This window comes from Saccopteryx bilineata, chromosome 2, assembly GCF_036850765.1.
Source record: "Saccopteryx bilineata isolate mSacBil1 chromosome 2, mSacBil1_pri_phased_curated, whole genome shotgun sequence".
Lineage (NCBI taxonomy): Eukaryota > Metazoa > Chordata > Mammalia > Chiroptera > Emballonuridae > Saccopteryx > Saccopteryx bilineata.
The window spans coordinates 154,302,027-154,319,353 of record NC_089491.1 but is presented as its reverse complement, the minus strand read 5'-3'; the positions used below and the strand labels follow the sequence as shown (position 1 = coordinate 154,319,353).

The following is a 17,327-nucleotide window of genomic DNA, read 5'->3' as shown; positions in this document are numbered from 1 at the left end:
GTGCAGCCAGGTGCTCCAAAAGGAGACCAGCAAGCCATATGTCCCTGCACAGAAGCAGAGTGCACCTGCTCTCGGCCTCAGTTCCCCCTGGGCCACAGAGACTGTCCTGGGCAATGGACTCTTTTCTTCTTACCCGTGTTCAGGGTGGGGGTTGACACTGGGCAGCTGGTGCCTGTCCCCTTGAGGCCCTGCCACGTTACATTAGGGAACTCTGCACAGCTGATAGACCAGCCTGTCCAAGGGTTGGCTGGGACCCCCAAGGAGACCAATGAACAATGGGAGGGAACTAGGACCATCTCTGTGCACAGCTCACCGAACCCCTTTTCTCTTCCCTTTTAGGTGTTTGGGAAAATCGCCCTGAACGACACGACAGAGATCAACCGGAACAACAACTTTCAGACCTTCCCGCAGGCTGTGCTGCTCCTCTTCAGGTGGGTCCCTGGAGACAGGTACACACACACACACACACACACACACACACGCTCACACACACCTGCAGGGAGAGCCTGGCAGTCTGGCTGTGGCATGAGAGGAGAGTGAGCAGGGAGAGACCTGGGGCTGGGCCCCCGACCTGAATGGAAGGCCAGTCATTTCATTGCTGCTCATCACTTCTGTCAAGCAGCTCCGTAGACATGGGCACAAACGACTGCTGGTAACTGCTCAAAAACACCAGGGGGTCAAAAGTCAAATACGGACAATGCTTGCTTTGGAAGCAGAGCAGGCTCCAAGCCAAGCCTGCAATGCACTCTCTCTGTGCCCTGGATAAAGACATAGGACTTCTCTGAGCCTCAGTTTCCTCATAAAACAAGTATGTGTGCCAAAATTGGTGCCATTCACGATGCTGTCTGGTTAGGTCCCTGTGTGCTTGGTTCCTCCTCTGTTAAGCCAGCCACGCACCCTCACTTCCTGGAAGGCCACCACCTTGGGTGTAGCTGGGAGGGCTGGGTTTCTGGGCCACACTTCATGCAAGCCACTCCTCCTTCCTCATCCAGCTCCTAAGGACCCCTGGCCTGCCACCCTGTGGCTTATCACTTCCCTGGGACACCACCTAGTCCGTGGCTGGGAGATGAGAGCAACTGACCCTGCCCTGGACCAGGTGATTTCTAAAATCATTCCAGCTCAGGTATCCCACATGCTTGGGCACTGGGCAAGGCAGCGAGCCCCTCACCGTCACCTGAGGCTCCTGTCCAGAAGGTCCAGGATTCTATCAGATAACCCTATTTTCACCATGTCTCTAGAATCCTTTCTTCACACCGAAGCCCAAGTATCATTATTATATTAAATGTATTAAATCAAAATGACAGAGCCCTTAAGTATCAACCCAATGTCACCACCTCCCTCAGACTGTACGCTATGAGACACAAGGGCTGCTGTCAGTTGCAATTTAACAGCACATAAACCTGTGCTACACTTAAATGGGGGAATTAGACACACATAGCAGAGCAAGCGCGTAGGTCTATCTCCCTCCTTTCCTAAAGTCCTTGATGACAGAAAAGGGTTTTTAAAGGAATAACAGTACTAGGAAGAAAAATACAAACAAAACCTGAGAGAGTGCTATTACTGAACCAGAAATACTGAGAAATTCCTCAATGGAAGAAAGCTGACAGAAGAAAGAACAGAAATGGAACATACACATTCTAACCCACCAGTGGAAAAAGGACAAAGAAAACTATAGGAATTCAGTGCGAAAGGATGGAGAGGCAAAAGAAGAAAGAAAGAGAGTGAGAGGAGAAAAGGAAGGAGGAAAGAACATTAGAAGATAAAATAAGATGGCAGGAATAAGAACAAATTAGTAATCATGAAAAATTAAATTCCTCTATTAAAAGGTAGATGTTCTAATGTTAGCTTTAAGAAATCTAGCTCTAGCTTGTTTACTGTGAGTAAAATAAAATGACCTAAAGAGAATAAAAATAAAGAAATAGAAAAAGAATACCAGACAACTCTTACCAAAAACATAGGTGTAGTCATTGTAATCCAGAAGAAGTAAAATTCCAAGTGAAAGGCATTAAACAAGACAAAGAAGGCTGTTCAATATGGATAAAAGGTACAATACATCAAGAATATATAACAAAATGACATGCTCGTAACATGTACTATATTTGGAAATATATCAATGAGACGCTTATAGAATCATCAGAGGAAAATGAGCTCACACCTACACGGTGGGATACTTCCATCTAGCACGTAGAAATAACAGACCAAACAGAACATCTAAATAACACAATTAATAAACTTAATTGAAAAGTTTGTACTCAGTAAGTAGCAAAAAAACCCACTGTAATTTAAAGAAACCCAGAAACATTCACAAAAAAAGCCAAGATTCAGATCACATAGAAAAATTCAATGAATTCTAAAACTTCTCTGACTTCAATACAGCAAAAATCAGAAAGTAAACATAAAATGTGTAGTCCCTCCAAAATCCATCCTCTTCATTGTTCTGAGTCAGTGTTCTACTTAACTCACAGCTGAAGCTACAAACTACTTAGAAATGAGAGAACAGTATCTTAAGTTTATGAGGTATACTGGTCAATACAAGGAACATTCAGAGCCAAAAATTAAAATTAATTTTTAAAAGTTTACAACAATTAAACTAATAGATGGAAAAAGAATAGCAGTTTTACTCCCAAAGTACTGTGTGAAGGAATGCATTTATTAAATAAAAGCAGAAATTAATAAAATGCTTTTAAAATATATCAATTAACCCTAAAACTGATTATTTGAGAAGAGCAATGAACACAGAAATTTTCATGAAATCCAATTTTTAAAACAATTTTTCAAGGGTTTATTTGAGCCAAACTAATGACATGTCAGGGAGCAAGGTCTCAAATGTTCCTAAGAATAACAGTTTTCTAGCTTCTTTTCTTTCTTCCTTTTTTCTATTTTCATTTTTTATTTTTAATTTAGAGAAGGAGGAAAGGAGAGAGAGGAAATAAAACAACATAGATTTGTTCTTTCTACTTACTTAGGCATTCGTTGGTTGATTCTTGTACATGCCCTGACTGGGGATTGAACCTGCAACCTTGGTGTGTTGGAACGATGGTCTAACCAACTGAGCTACTTGGCCAGGGCCTCCAGCTTCTTTTATTCATTTGAAATTAAGGAGGGAATTTAGGGAGAATTATTTGGAGGCCGGAATTGGATTACAGGATAGTTAAGATAATGTGCTTTCTTTTTTATTAATTTTATTTCTCAATTACAGTTGACATTTAATATTATTCTGTATTAGTTTTAGATGTACAGCATAGTCATTAGACAATCAAATCATATAATTTACAAAGTGATCCCCCCGATATTTCAAGTACTCACCTGACACTGTGCATAGTTATTACAATATTATTGACTCTATTCCCTATGCTGTACTTTACATCCACATGACTATTTTGTAACTACCAATTTGTACTTCTTATTATCTTCATCTTTATAACCCAGCCCCAAGACTCCTACCCTCTGGAAACCATTCATCTGCTTTCTGTATCTGTGAATCTGTGTCTGTTTTATTTGTTCATTTATTTTAGATGCCATGTATAAGTGAAAGAAATCTCATGGTACTTGTTTTTCTCTGTCTGACTTATTTCACTTAGAATATAATAAGTTCATCCATGCTGTTGCAAATGTTAAGATTTCATTGTTATGGTCAAGTAATATTCTATTATAAATATGTAACACATGCATCAACTCATAGTTGTATCATTTTAGTTGTTCATTGATTGCTTCTCATACATGCCCTAACAGGGCAGGGGTAGCTCAAGCCATGCCAATGACTCCTTGCTCAAGCCAGCGACCTTGGGATCATGTTGATGATCCTGCACTGAAGCTGGCGAGCCCGTGCTCAAGCCAGATGAGCCCATGCTCAAGCTGGCGACCTCAGATTTCAAACCTGGTACCTCACCATCCCAGGTCAACATTCTATCCACTGTGCCACTAATGGTCAGGCCGTAACGTCTTTATCTAATTGTCTATTGTGAGCACTTGGGTTGTTTCCATATCCTGGCTATTGTAAATAACACTGCAGTGAACATAGGAGTGCATATATCTTTTCAAGTTAGTATTTTGGGTTTCTTCTGATATGTTGCCAGAAATAAAATTGCTGGGTCGTAAGGTAGTTCCATTTTTAGTTATTTGAGGCAACTCCATACTGCTTTCAACAGTGAGTTCACCAATCTGCATTCCTATCAACAGTACATGAGGGTTTCCTTTTCTCCACATCCTTCCAACAATTGTTGTTGGTTTATTGAGGATAGCCATTCTGGCTGGTGTGAAGTGATAGCTCATTGTGATTTTAATTTGCATTTTTCTGATGACCAGTGACATTGAGCATCTTTTCATATATCTGTTGGCCAGATGTATATCCTTTCTGGAAAAGTCTCTATATTCAGGTCCTCTGCCCATTTTTTTTATTTGGATTGTTTGTATTTTTGGTGTTGAGTTGTCTAAGTTCTTTATAGATTTTGGATATTCACTCCTGACAGGATGTATAATTAGAAAATGCCTTCTTCCATTCAATAAATTATCCTTTCATTTTTTTATGGTTTTCTCTGCTGTGAAAAAATTTTGTAGTTTGATGTAATTCCATTAATTCATTTTTCTTTTGTTTCTCTTTTCCAAGGAGATGTAGCAGAAAAAATAGTGCTAAGAGAAATGTCAGAGATTTTACTGCTTGTGGTTTTTTTCTAGGAGTTTTATGGGTTTGAGTCTTATATTTAAGGCTATAAACTGTTTTGAGTTTATTCTTGTAAGAAAGTGGTTTAGTTTCACTTTTTGCATATATCTGTCCAATATTTTTTATTTATGATTTTAATTTATTGTGTTTACTTAGACTCAAGTATCCTACTGAATATTATATCTGTCTAATTTTTCCAACACTGTTTATTGAAGAGACCATCTTTACCCCATTGTATATTCTTGCTTCCTTTGTTAAATATCAATTGACCATATAGGTGTGGGTTTATCTCTGGGCTCTCTGTTCTGTTCCATTGATGTATATATCTGTTTTTATGCCAGTACCATGCTGTTTTGATTACTAGGGCCTTGTAGTATAGTTTTATATCAGGTAGTGTGATATCTTCCACTTTGTTTTTCTCTCACAAGATTACTGTGGCTAGGCAGGATTGTCTGTGGTTCCATATAAATGTTTGGATTATTTGTTCTAATTCTGTGAAAAACACCATTGGTATTTTGATAAGAATTGCACTGAATCTATAAATTGCTTTTGGTAGTATGGACATTTTAATGATGCTGATTTTTTTTTTATCCATGAACATGGTATGTGCTTCATTTATATATACCTTCTTCAGTGTTTTTCTTCAGTGTTATATAATTTTCCCAACACAGGTTTTTTTTACATCCTTGGTTAGATTTATTCCTAAGTATTTTTTTTTTTGCTGCAATTGTAAATAAAATTATTTTCTTAGTTTCTCTTTCTGATAATTCATTATTACTAGATAAAAATGCAACCACTTTTTCCATATTATTCTGTATTCTGCTACTTTACTATATTTATCATTTCTAGTAGTTTCTGGTGGAATCTATAGGGTTCTCTATATATAGTATCATGCCATCTGCAAGTAAAGACTGTTTTACTCCTTCCTTTCCAATTTGTATGTCTTTTATTTCTTCTAATGTGATTGCTGTGGCTAGGATTTCAGTACTGTGTTGAATGAAAGTGGTTAAAGTGGACATCTCTCTGTTTTTCCTAATCTTAAAGAAAATGCTTTGTTTTACTCCACTAAGTATGGTATTAGCTGTGTGTTTCTCATATATGGCCTTTCTTATGAAGAGATGTGTTTCCTCTCTTCCCATGTGGCTAAGAGTTTTTATCATAAATGGATGCTGGATTTTGTCAAATGCTTTTTCTGCATCTATTGATATGATCATATGATTTTTATCCTTCATTTTGTTTATGTAGTATATCAAGTTAATTTATGGATATTGAGCCAACCTTGCATCCCAGGAATAAATCATACTTGACTATGATTTATGGTCTTTATAATGTATTATTATTAGATTTGGTTTGCTAATTATTTGTTCAGGATTTTTGCATCTATGTTTATTGGGGATATTGGCCTATTATTTTATTTCTTTTTAACGTCTTTCTGGTTTTAGAATGAGGATAAGGCTGGGCTTAGAAAATCAGCTTTGGAGTCCTCCCTCCTCTTGAATTTTTTGTAATTGAAAAGGATAGGTGTTGATTTTTTTCTTTTGAATGTTTAATAAAACTCACCTGTAAAACCAGCTGGTCCAGGATTTTATTTTGGGGAAAGTTTTGTTTTTATTTCATCAGTTGTAATTGATCAGATTTTCTATTTCTTCTTAATTCAGTCTTGGAAGATTGTATGTTTCTAGAAATGTATTTATTTTTTTCAGGTTGTCCAATTTATTGGCATATAATTGCTCATAATATTTTCATATAATTGTTCTATTTCTGTTGTCTGTTACTTCTGTTTCATTTTTTATTTTATTTATTTGGGTCCTCTTTTTTCTTAATGAGTCTATTTAAAGTTTATCAGTCTTGATTATCTTTTGAAATTACTTTATCTTTTGAAATTACTTTTTCTTGGTTTCATTTATTTTTGTATCTTTTTTTAGACTATTTTATTTATTCCCTCTCTGATCCTTACTATTTCCTTCCTTCTACTCACTCTTGGCTTTGTTGGTTGTTCTTTTCCTAGTTCATTTAGCTATAAGGTTTTTATTGTTTGAAATTTGTCTTGTTTTTTTTGATGTAGGCATGTAGTGCTATGAATTTCCCTCTTACGACTGCTTTTGCTGTGTCCCATAGATTTTGAGTTGTGTTTTCACATTATTTGGCTCAGTGTATATTTTGATTTCTTCTTTGAGTTCATTGTTAATCCATTCATTGTTTAGTAGCACATGATTTAGCCTCCGTGTGTTTGTGCTGTTTTCAAGGATTTTTTATTTTTGACAATTGATTACTAGTTTCATACCATTGTGATAGAGAAGATACCTGATATGATTTTAGTCTTCTTAAATTTATTGAAATTTGTTTTGTGTCCTAACATGGTCTATTCTGGAAATTGTTCCATGTACCCTTGGAAAGAATGTATATTTTGCTGTTTTGGGGTAAAATGCTTTTAAAATATCAATTATATCTATCTGGTCTAATGTGTAATTTAAGGCTGCTGTTTCCTTGCTGATTTTCTCTCTGAATGATCTATACATTGATATCAGTGGGGTGCTAAAGTCCCCTGCTATGACTTTGTTACTGTCAATGTCTCCATATATATCCATCAAGATTTGCTTTATATATCAATATTTAGGTGCTCCTATATTGGGTGTGTACATGTTTATAGGGGTTATGTTATCTTGTTGGATTGATCCCTTTATCATTACACATGCCTTTTTTGTTTCTTATTATAACCTGTGTATTAAAGCCTATTTTGTCTGATATAAGTATTGCTACCCCAGCTTTTTAAAAATGTCTATTTGCATGAAATATCTTTTTCCAATCTCCTTACTTTCAGTCTGTGTGTGTCTTTTGATTTGAAGTGGGTCTTTTGTAAACACAAGGTATTTGAGTCTTGTTTTCTTATTTACTCAGCTCTTCTGCATCTTTTGATTGAAATATTTAATTTGTTTTCATTTAATGTGGTTATTGATAGATGTGTAGTTACTGCCATTTTATTATTTATACTTCTGTTTCTTTTTTTTCTTTCTTTTTCTTAAAGAATTCCCCTTAACATTTCTTGTAATACTTGTTGGTGGTGGTAAACTCCTTTAGCTTTTTCTTGTTTGCAACTCTTTATTTCTCCTTCAACTTTAAATTATAGCCTTGATGGGTGAAGTCATCTTGGCTGTAGGCCCTTGCTTTTCATCACTTAGAATATTTTGTGTCATTCCTTTCTGTCCTGAAAAGTTTTTGTTGAGAAATCAACTGACAGTCTTATGGGAGATTTTTTTGTAACTGTTTTTCTCTTGCTGCTTTTAAGGTTCTCTCTTTGTCTTTTAACATTTTTTATTTTAATTCTGATGGGCCTCTTTCAGTTCATCTTGTTTGGGACTCTGCACATCCTGGGCTTGTGTGTCTTTCCTTCACCAGGTTAGGGAAATTCTCAGCTATTATTTTTTCAAATACTTTTTCAATTCTTAGCTCTCTCTCTTTTCCTTCTAGTACTCCAATGATGCAGATATTGCTATACTTGATATTGTCTCAGAAGTCCCTTAAACTAGCCTTATATTTATTTATTTATTTATTTATTTAGCTGCTCTGATTTGGTGTTTTCTGTTATCTGGTCTTCCAAATCACTGACTGGATCCTCTGCTTCATCCATCGCTTTTGATTGTTTCTAGTGTATTGCTCATTTCAGTTATTGTATCCTTCATCTGACTGGTTCTTTTTAATGGTTTCTCTGTGCTTTCTTATGCTGTTGAAGTTAAGGGTGCTCATTAAGTCTCTTGCGCATCCTTGTCACCACTGTTTTGAACTTTGTATCTGGTAATTTGCTTGCCTCCATTTTATTTAGGTTTTTCTCCCCTTGGGCTTTCTCGTCTTCTTTCATTTAGCATGTGTTTCTTTGTCTTTCCATTTTGGCTGCCTTTCTGTGTTTGTTTCTATGTATTAAATAGATCTGCTGTGTCTCTCAGTCTTGGTATGTTAACCTTATGTAATTAGTGTCCTTTGGAGCCCAGTGGCACAGTCTCCATGACACCCTAAGTGGGGTGCTCCAGGAGTGTTCCTTGTGTGGGTTATGTATACCCTCCTGATTTGGTTGCATTTGCTGTTAGCATGTAAGTGGGTGGGGTTGACACTCTGGCTAGCTTGATGTACAGATTGGCCACCACTAGTTTTTAAGCTGCTATGTGGAGAATGATTTATGAAGTGGAATTTGCCCCAACAGTGTCAGATGTCTTGCTGAGTCCTCCCTTTGGACGTGGTGCTTATGGAGCTAATCAGGTCATGTTCTATTGTGAAACTAGTCACCAGGTATGTTCATTCAGAGGCTTTTTGGAAAGGACTTTACTGCAAATCAATGTCACATGCTGCCTGTGATCAACCCTGGGATACCTATTAAGACCTATACAGCAATCCACAGTTGGTAGCTTGCTGAACTGAGCCTGGATGGACATGGGATGGGCCAAGCTGCATACCAAGACAGGCTGCCACCAATATCAAATCTGGAGCAGGTCAGCAAAAGACTGCAGGTGTCCTGAGACCCACCATCACCTACTGAATGCTTGTTAGGCTGAGCCACTGAAAAGCCTTTGGCAGTATTCAAATTGCATGAGACAGGATCTTAGGTGGTCACTAGGTAAGAATGATTGATGTCCACCATGTTAATATAGATTCAAAGTCAAGGCTACTGCTGGGTCTGAGGATACTCAGGAAAAATCTCAGGTTACACTGAGGCCAGTTGCCACCAGCCTGGGGCATGCCGAATTTTGCAGTGGGGTAGACTCTCAGGGAGTCATTAAGATGGAGCTAGTAAGCTCATCAGACCCCAGCAGATTAACCCTTTGTGTAGTACGAACATTCATGTACATCCTCGTGCCTCCTGACCATCCAGAGTATGATCGCACTATGATGGCTAATGTATCTCAATTGCACTACAATGGCAAGTGTATGTTTCTTCTTGTTTTCATAAATTGGTTATCAAACAAACATGATTTTAAGTTAATAAAACTGTAACTGGAACTAATTTTATTTTTTCAAGGAAAAAACAACAACTCACTCCCAGGGGCAGCGAGCATAAAAAAATCTCACTACTCAAAGGGTTAAGATTTGGCCATGTGGACGGAGGGCTTAACACAGGGAAGGCATGCAGGAAGGAAGCCCGGGCCTTAAACCACAGAACTCAGTTTCTCCCTGTGTGTCTCCAGCACCCCCACACGCCCACCCCTGAGTTTGCCTGGAATTGCCCAGAAGTTTCATGTCTGCAGCGTGGGCCCGGGCTGGTTGCCGCTGGCAGAGCTTACATTGCTGGGCAATTTGGGTAGGACAGAGCCATGGGAGTCATCAAGGTGGGGCTAATATAGCTCACCAGGCTAATGCCCTGAAGGGAGGTGTGCTCAACCCAGAAAAGGTGACATCTGTGGGCGATGTGAGAGAGGAACTCAACACAGGGACATCGGAGGCTGTCTTTCCAGCCCTCTCCCCAAAGCCACACTACTCTGTCTCCCTGATATAACCCTAGAGTCCTGTGAGCTGCTATCCTTCTGCAAGAACCCAGGGTAAGTGCCTGCAAGTGGGAGTTTGTACACAGTTCCTGTGAGAGGACCCCTGGATTTCTGGCAGCCTGTGTATCACTCGAGTGAATGTAAACCCCCCTGATTTTCACAGCCAGATGTTATGTGGGCTCCTCTTCTCAGTGCTGGTGCTCCACACTGGGAGCCTGGCGTGGGGTTCAGACCCCTTGCTTTTAAAGGGTGACTTTACAGCTGAGATTCACCTCTGGATTCTCAACCACCACATGTAGGTGCAGGGCCAGCTTGTTTAACATCTCTGTCCCTCCCATCAGTCTTAATTTGGCTTCTTCTGTAGATTCTTAGGTATAAGAATAAGTCTATTCAGCTAGTCTTCAGATTGTTATCTAGGTTGATCAATATTTCAGTTGTAATTTTTAAAAAATTTTTATTGATTGATTTTAGAAAGAGGAAAGGGGCAAGAGAAAGAAAGAAACATCTTTTTATTGTTCCACTTATTTATGCATTCATTGGTTGATTCTTGTATGTACCCTGCCCAGGTATCAAGACTGCAACCTTGGTACATCAGGACAGTACTCTGAGCTACCCAGCCAGCCCTTTAGTTGTAATTTTGATGTAGTAATGGGAGGAGGTGAATGTAGCCTCTGTCTACTTCACCATCTTGGACCAAATATGATTATGTGCATTTTTTTTTTTGTATTTTTCTGAAGTTGGAAATGGGGAGGCAGTCAGACAGACTCCCGCATGTACCCAACTGGGATCTACCCGGCACGCCCACCAAGGGGCTATGCTCTGCCCATCTGGGGCCTCGCTCTGTTGCAACCAGAGCCATTCTAGCGCCTGAGGCAGAGGCCACAGAGCCATCCTCAGCACCCGGGCCAACTTTGCTCCAATGGAGCCTTGGCTGTGGGAAGGGCAGAGAGAAACAGAGAGGAAGGAGAGGGGGAAGGGTGGGGAAGCAGATGGGTGCTTCTCCTGTGTGCCCTGGCCGGGAATTGAACCCGGGACTTCTGCACGCCAGGCCGACGCTCTACCACTGAGCCAACCGGCCAGGGCCTGATTATGTGCATTTTTGAGGGTGGTTATAGCTTATTTCACAGGTGTGTTAATTTAGATGCCCAGAAACAATGAACAGGACTTGCTTAAGGCAAAGATAAACATTTCACTGAAGAATTATATGCCTCTAGTGTGATTACCCACCATGACCTGCCCCATAAAGAATTTATCATCAAATTACTCTGTGAAGCTACTTTTCATAGAACCTCTCTTTTCTGTCCACAGATCCTGCTTTTGGTCATAAATCAGTCGAAAGATGCATTGATGTCCAACCTTTTAATTAAATGGTATAGTCTTACAGAGCTAGGAAGGCTCGTTCCTAGGAAGTCTCAGTATTAACTGCATTTTGTTGATTATTGGAGATGGGTCAACACTGCAACCGTGACTCTGAGTTGAGGCCAGAGTTTTCCCAAAAAGAGAAGGGCAGATAAATCGAAGGCTGTCAGTTCTTATGGCTTTCATTGTGGAAAAAGGACACTGGATCATATCTATCCTGTGAACTATCATGATCCAAGTTTAGCCCTCTGTCTCTTTTTTTTTTTTTTTTTTTTTTGCATTTAGCACCTATTATAACATTTACTTAAGCCATAAAGAGCATTAAAAGTTATCTTATACATATTCAGTAATCATCAACAGTTGGATTGTACAGAAAAACCAAAAGAACAAGTATAACTATAGTGCTCACAAAAATTAAGGGATCAGGGAATGTACAGATATTCCAGTACTTTCAGCCTTTTGTATAGTGCATTTTCACCAATGAAATAAGTTGGTTCTGCATCTCATTTGCATAATTGAACAACTTTCTTTGACTTCTTATCTGCTTTTCTGATGTCCTTGTTTAATAAAATCTAATCACTTTTTTTTATTGCTTCACATTCATTTTGAAATATCCCCTAATTTTTGTGAGCAGTATATTATTATGACCAATATCATTAGCAGACAGGTAAAGACAATCAAACAAAGTGGATTCTGAGTTCAGTATCAATCCATAGGGATCCAGGCCCTGGTGATGTCTTAGGATAACTGTCTACCTCTGGTGTCAGCCACTTCTCATCCCAGAGGATTATTTTATGTCTGCTGTAGGTGACGGTGAGTGTCAGACACAGGGGTAGATGTCCATTATAGTTAGCCACCAGGTAAAGGTCCCTTCCAACATTAAGTTGGAGAATGTCTTTTATTTGGGGTCCTTTCCAAGAATCAAAATTTAGAATATTTTGTCTCCCAGGAGCTCTCAAGTGAAACAAAGCAGTTTACCAACTTGGCATTTTCTTGAAGTGGCTCTATTAAACCTTGGGGATAGTGTAAGTTCTCTTCTCACAATAATGTCAGTTCCTATTTCCTTCATCGAAGGGCAGTGTGCACTGTGATGAAAGATGCAAAACCCAAAAGGGGGGAGCCAAGGATCAGGGAAGAACCTGGCTGCCCCTTGGGTTTCCCATAGCCCCAACTGTTTGTTTAACTTACAACCATTGTTTACCTGTACACTATACCCTATAAGTCTTCCTACATATATATTGAGATTTTAACCATTAAAACCTCAATGTCCAATGAAAAGGAAGAAGTCATCAATTAGTATTCTTTGGCTTGAACGTTTTATGCTAGAAATATTTTTCATGGACATCAAAGTCAATTATTAACATGAAGCTATTTTTATAAAACCCAGACAAAATAAAGATATGTCTGTTTTATTTGAACCAACAAGCTTAAGCTAGCTTTCATTTACTAGGGATTAATTTTAGATCACGTGAACTTGAAAAGTATTTGAGTTAGTTTTTATATTTCCTAAAATTTCATAATACACAATCCTTACAAATACGTGACTTTAAATTAATTTTAAGAATACCATCCAGAAATTTATCTCACATTTATCTCACATTTATCTCATACATAAACAGACACACAAACACAAATAGAGAACTTTTAGACATGAGAAAAACTCACTACTTATAAAGGTACAATGGAGCCAAATTTTGTTTTGGAACATTTACAATTTATCTCTGCTCTTGACCAGTCAAGATCCAAATGACCTTCCCCCTTTTCAGATAAGATCATTCTTTTTTTTTTTTTTTCTTTTTTCTGAAGCCGGAAACGGGGAGAGACAGACAGACTCCCACATGCGCCCGATCGGGATCCACCCGGCACGCCCACCAGGGGCGAGGCTCTGCCCACCAGGGGGCGATGCTCTGCCCCCCCCAGGGCGTCGCTCTGCCTCGAGCAGAGCCACTCTAGCGCCTGGGGCAGAGGCCAAGGAGCCATCCCCAGCGCCCAGGCCATCTCTGCTCCGAGATCAGTCATTCTTAATACCTCAAAGAATTGAGTTGATACCTCAACAACATCATAGGTTGATCCATTTATCTAAATCCTCTTTTCGAAGCTTCAAGAGACCAATTACATATGCTTTCCATACATTCTGCCTGATTTTATTGCCAGCTTTCTCTAATTGTACATGCAAAAGATTAATTTAGAAGTATCAGAGGATTCTCGTGATGGCTATCTTAGTTATAAATGGGAGGCTGACTGTTGTTGGGCTTATGAGGTACAATTACCCATATGTTAATTTTGAGAGTCTAAACAAACTTCCAGGGAGAACCAGCCCTTTTGTGTCCATTTCCAGATGAGCCAATGCATGGATGTCCCTTTAGGGTTGTTTTGTGCCCTAAAGGAAAATTTTCCTCAAGCAATAAAGATTGGTATTCACCTAACAATACCCAAATAAGGGACAGGGGAGCACACTGGGTGCTGCCAGAACCCTGCCATGTTCCGAGACAGGGGCCCCTCTCCTGGGCTCCTATCTCAGGATGAGCCCATCCCAGCGTGCTCTTTTCTTCTCCCCACAGCGCTTGGTAGCTTCTCTGGGATCAGCTGCCACCCTGGATTTGGGGATCTGAGCAACCATCATCACACTGTTGGCTGTTCAGGTTGGGGGAGCAAGTGTCCCTTCTCTTTCAGAGCTAAAGACAGTTCAGTCTCTCATTTAACCACCAAAGATTTTGTGCATATTCTCAGTAAGGAATCCAATTAAAAACAGCAACCATTTTTTTTTCCCTTTCCCTGAATTATCTCAACCCCTGTCTATCTTGAGAATTTTCAAAGAACAGCTCACATAAAGTCATGGCCTGCTACTTAAAGCAAGGAGGCCCAGGGTTTCAAGAGAGACTGATTCAAGTTCACCTGGTATGAAGCAGAGTGCTGTTGAGCTCAGCCCAATGGGCACTCGCTTCTACTAGCACTGGGTCCAGGCCTGCAGGGTGGCCCTGGGTGGACTTCTTTGGAATCCTGATGAGAATGCCAAATAAATGTTGACATAAGAAACATCTAAGTGTGTAGATAGGATTGTTTATCTTTCTGGTGTAGAATTTTACAAGTTCTTTATAAATTTTGGTTATTAACCCCTTATCAGACATATTATAGAATATGTTCTATTGTATAGTTTGTATTTTTATTCTGTTCTTCTTGTCTTTAGCTGTGCAGAAGCTTTTTAGTTTGACATAGTCCCATTTGTTTATCCTGTCTTTTATTTCACTTGCCCGTGGAGATAAATCAGCAAATATATTGCTGCAAGAGATGTTGGAGAGCTTACTGCCTATGTTTTCTTCTAAGATGCTTATGGTTTCAAGGCTTACATTTAAGTCTTTTTTATCCATTTTGAGTTTATTTTTCTGAATGGTGTAAGTTGGTGGTCTAGTTTCATTTTTTTGCAGGCAGCTGTCCATTTTCCCAACACCATTTGTTGAAGAGGCTGTCTTTACTCCAATGTATACTCTTACCTCCTTTGTCAAATATCAGTTGTCCATAAAGGTGTGGGTTTATTTCTGGGTTCTCTTTTCTGTTCAATTGATCTATATGCCTGTTCTTATGCCAGTTCCAAGCTCTTTTGAGTACAATGGCCTTGTAGTATAACTTGATATCAGAAAGTGTGATACCTCCCACTTTATTCTTCTTTTTCAAGATTGCTGAGGCTATTTGTGTTCTCTTTTGGCTCCATATAAATTTTTGGAATATGTGTTCTATATCTTTGAAGTAAGTCATTGGTATTTTAATTGGTATTGCATTGAATTTATAAATTGTTTTGGGTAATATAGACATTTTAATAATGTTTATTCTTCCTAACCATGAGCACGGTATATGCTTCCACTTGTTTGTATCTTCCCTGATTTCTTTTATCAATGTTTTATAATTTTCCGAATACAAGTCTTTAATCTCCTTGGTTAAATTTACTCAGAGGTACTTTATTTTTTTGTTGCAATAGTGAAGGGGATTATTTCCTTAATTTCTCTTTCTGACAGTTCATTGTTAGTGTACAAAAATGCCTCTGATTTCTGCGTATTAATTTTATATCCTGCCACCTTGCTGAATTCATTTATCAGGTCCAGTAGTTTTTTGACTGCGACTTTAGGGTTTTCTATATACAATATCATATCATCTGCAAATAATGATAGTTTCACTTCTTCTTTTCCAATTTGAATGCCTTTTATTTCTTCTTCTTGTCTGATTGCTGTGGCAAGGACTTCCAGGACTATGTTGAATAAGAGTGGTGAAAGGGGCACCCCCGCCTTGTTCCTTATCTTAAGGAGATTGCTTTTAATTTTTGCCCATTGAGTATGATGTTAAAGTGGATTTATCATAGATGGCCTTTATCATGTTGAAGTATGTTCCCTGTATTCCCACTTTGCTGAGAGTTTTGATCATGAATGGGTACTAGTTTTATCAAATGCTTTTTCTGCATCTGTTGAAATTATCATGTGGTTTTTCTCTTTCCTTTTGTTTATGTGATGAATCACATTGATTGATTTACAAATACTGTACCAGCCTTGCCTCCTCAGAATAAATCCCACTTGATCATTATGTATGATTTTTCTCATATATTGCTGGACCCGGTTTGCTAATATTTTGTTGAGGATTTTAGCATCTAAATTCATCAGGGATATTGGCCTATAATTTTCTTTCTTTGTGTTGTCTTTGCCTGGTTTTGGAATCAGAATTATGCTCGCCTCATAAAAGGAGCTTGGAAATCTTCCTTGAATTTTTTGAAATAGCTTGAGAAGGATAGGAGTTAGTTCTTCTTTGAATATTTTGTAGAATTCACCTGTGAAGCCATCTGGCCCAGGGCTTTTGTTTGGGAGTTTTTTGATAACTGTTTTGGTCTCATTTGTTGTAATTGGTCTGTTTAGGTTTTCTGATTCTTCCAGATTGATTTTTAAAAGATTATATGATTCAAGGAATTTGTCCATTTCATCTAGGTTGTCTAATTTTTTTGGCATACAGTTCTTCATAGTATTTTTGTACAATATTTTGTATTTCTGTTGTGTCAGTTGTTATTTCTCCACTCTCATTTCTAATTTTACTTATTTGAGTCCTCTCTTTTTTTCTCAGTGAGTCTGGTTAAAGATTCATCGATCTTGTTTATCTTTTCAAAGAACCAGCTCTTGGTTTCATTGATCCTCTGTATTGTTTCTTTAACCTCTATTTCATTTATTTCCACTCTGATCTTTATTATTTTCTTCCTTCTACTACCTCTGGGCTTTACTTGCTGTCCTTTTTCTAGTTCTTTTAGATGCAAGGTTAAGTTATTTATTTGAGCTTTTTCTAGCTTCTTAAGGTATGCCTGTAATGCTATGAACTTTTTTCTCAGTATTGCTTTTGCTGTGTCCCATAAATTTTGAGTTGTTGTATGCTTGTTATCATTCATTTCTAGGATTTTTTTTATTTCTTCTTTGATCTCATTGTTAACCCATTCGTTATTTAATAACATGCTATTTAGTTTCCAAGTTTTGAGTATTTTTCAGTTTTTCTGTTGTGGTTGATTTCTAGTTTCATGCCATGTGATCAGAGAAAATGCTTGATATGATTTCAATCTTCTTAAATTTGTTGAGTTCACTTTTGTGCCCTAACATGTGGTCTATCTTAGAGAATGTACCATGAACACTTGAAAAGAATGTATATTCTGCTGCTTTAGGATGAAAAGTTCTGAAGGTATCTATTATATCAAGTTGATCTAGTGTGTCCTTTAAGTCTGGTGTTTCTTTGTTAATTTTCTTTCTTGAGGATCTCTAGTGATGTTAGTGGGATATTGAAATCCCCTACTATTATAGTATTGCTGTTGATCTCACCCT

General features: G+C 38.3%; 1 protein-coding gene across 12 annotated transcripts in view; it reads left to right on the top strand.

Annotated features, from left to right (window-relative positions):
* CACNA1C (calcium voltage-gated channel subunit alpha1 C) overlaps positions 1-17,327 on the top strand; it is a 786,403-nt gene that overhangs the window by 715,168 nt on the left and 53,908 nt on the right. For all 12 annotated transcript variants that reach the window (XM_066258219.1, XM_066258227.1, XM_066258220.1 and 9 more), the window contains one exon: positions 340-431. In XM_066258219.1, coding sequence (XP_066114316.1) covers positions 340-431 — 92 coding nt within the window. The remainder of the gene's footprint in view (positions 1-339; positions 432-17,327) is intronic.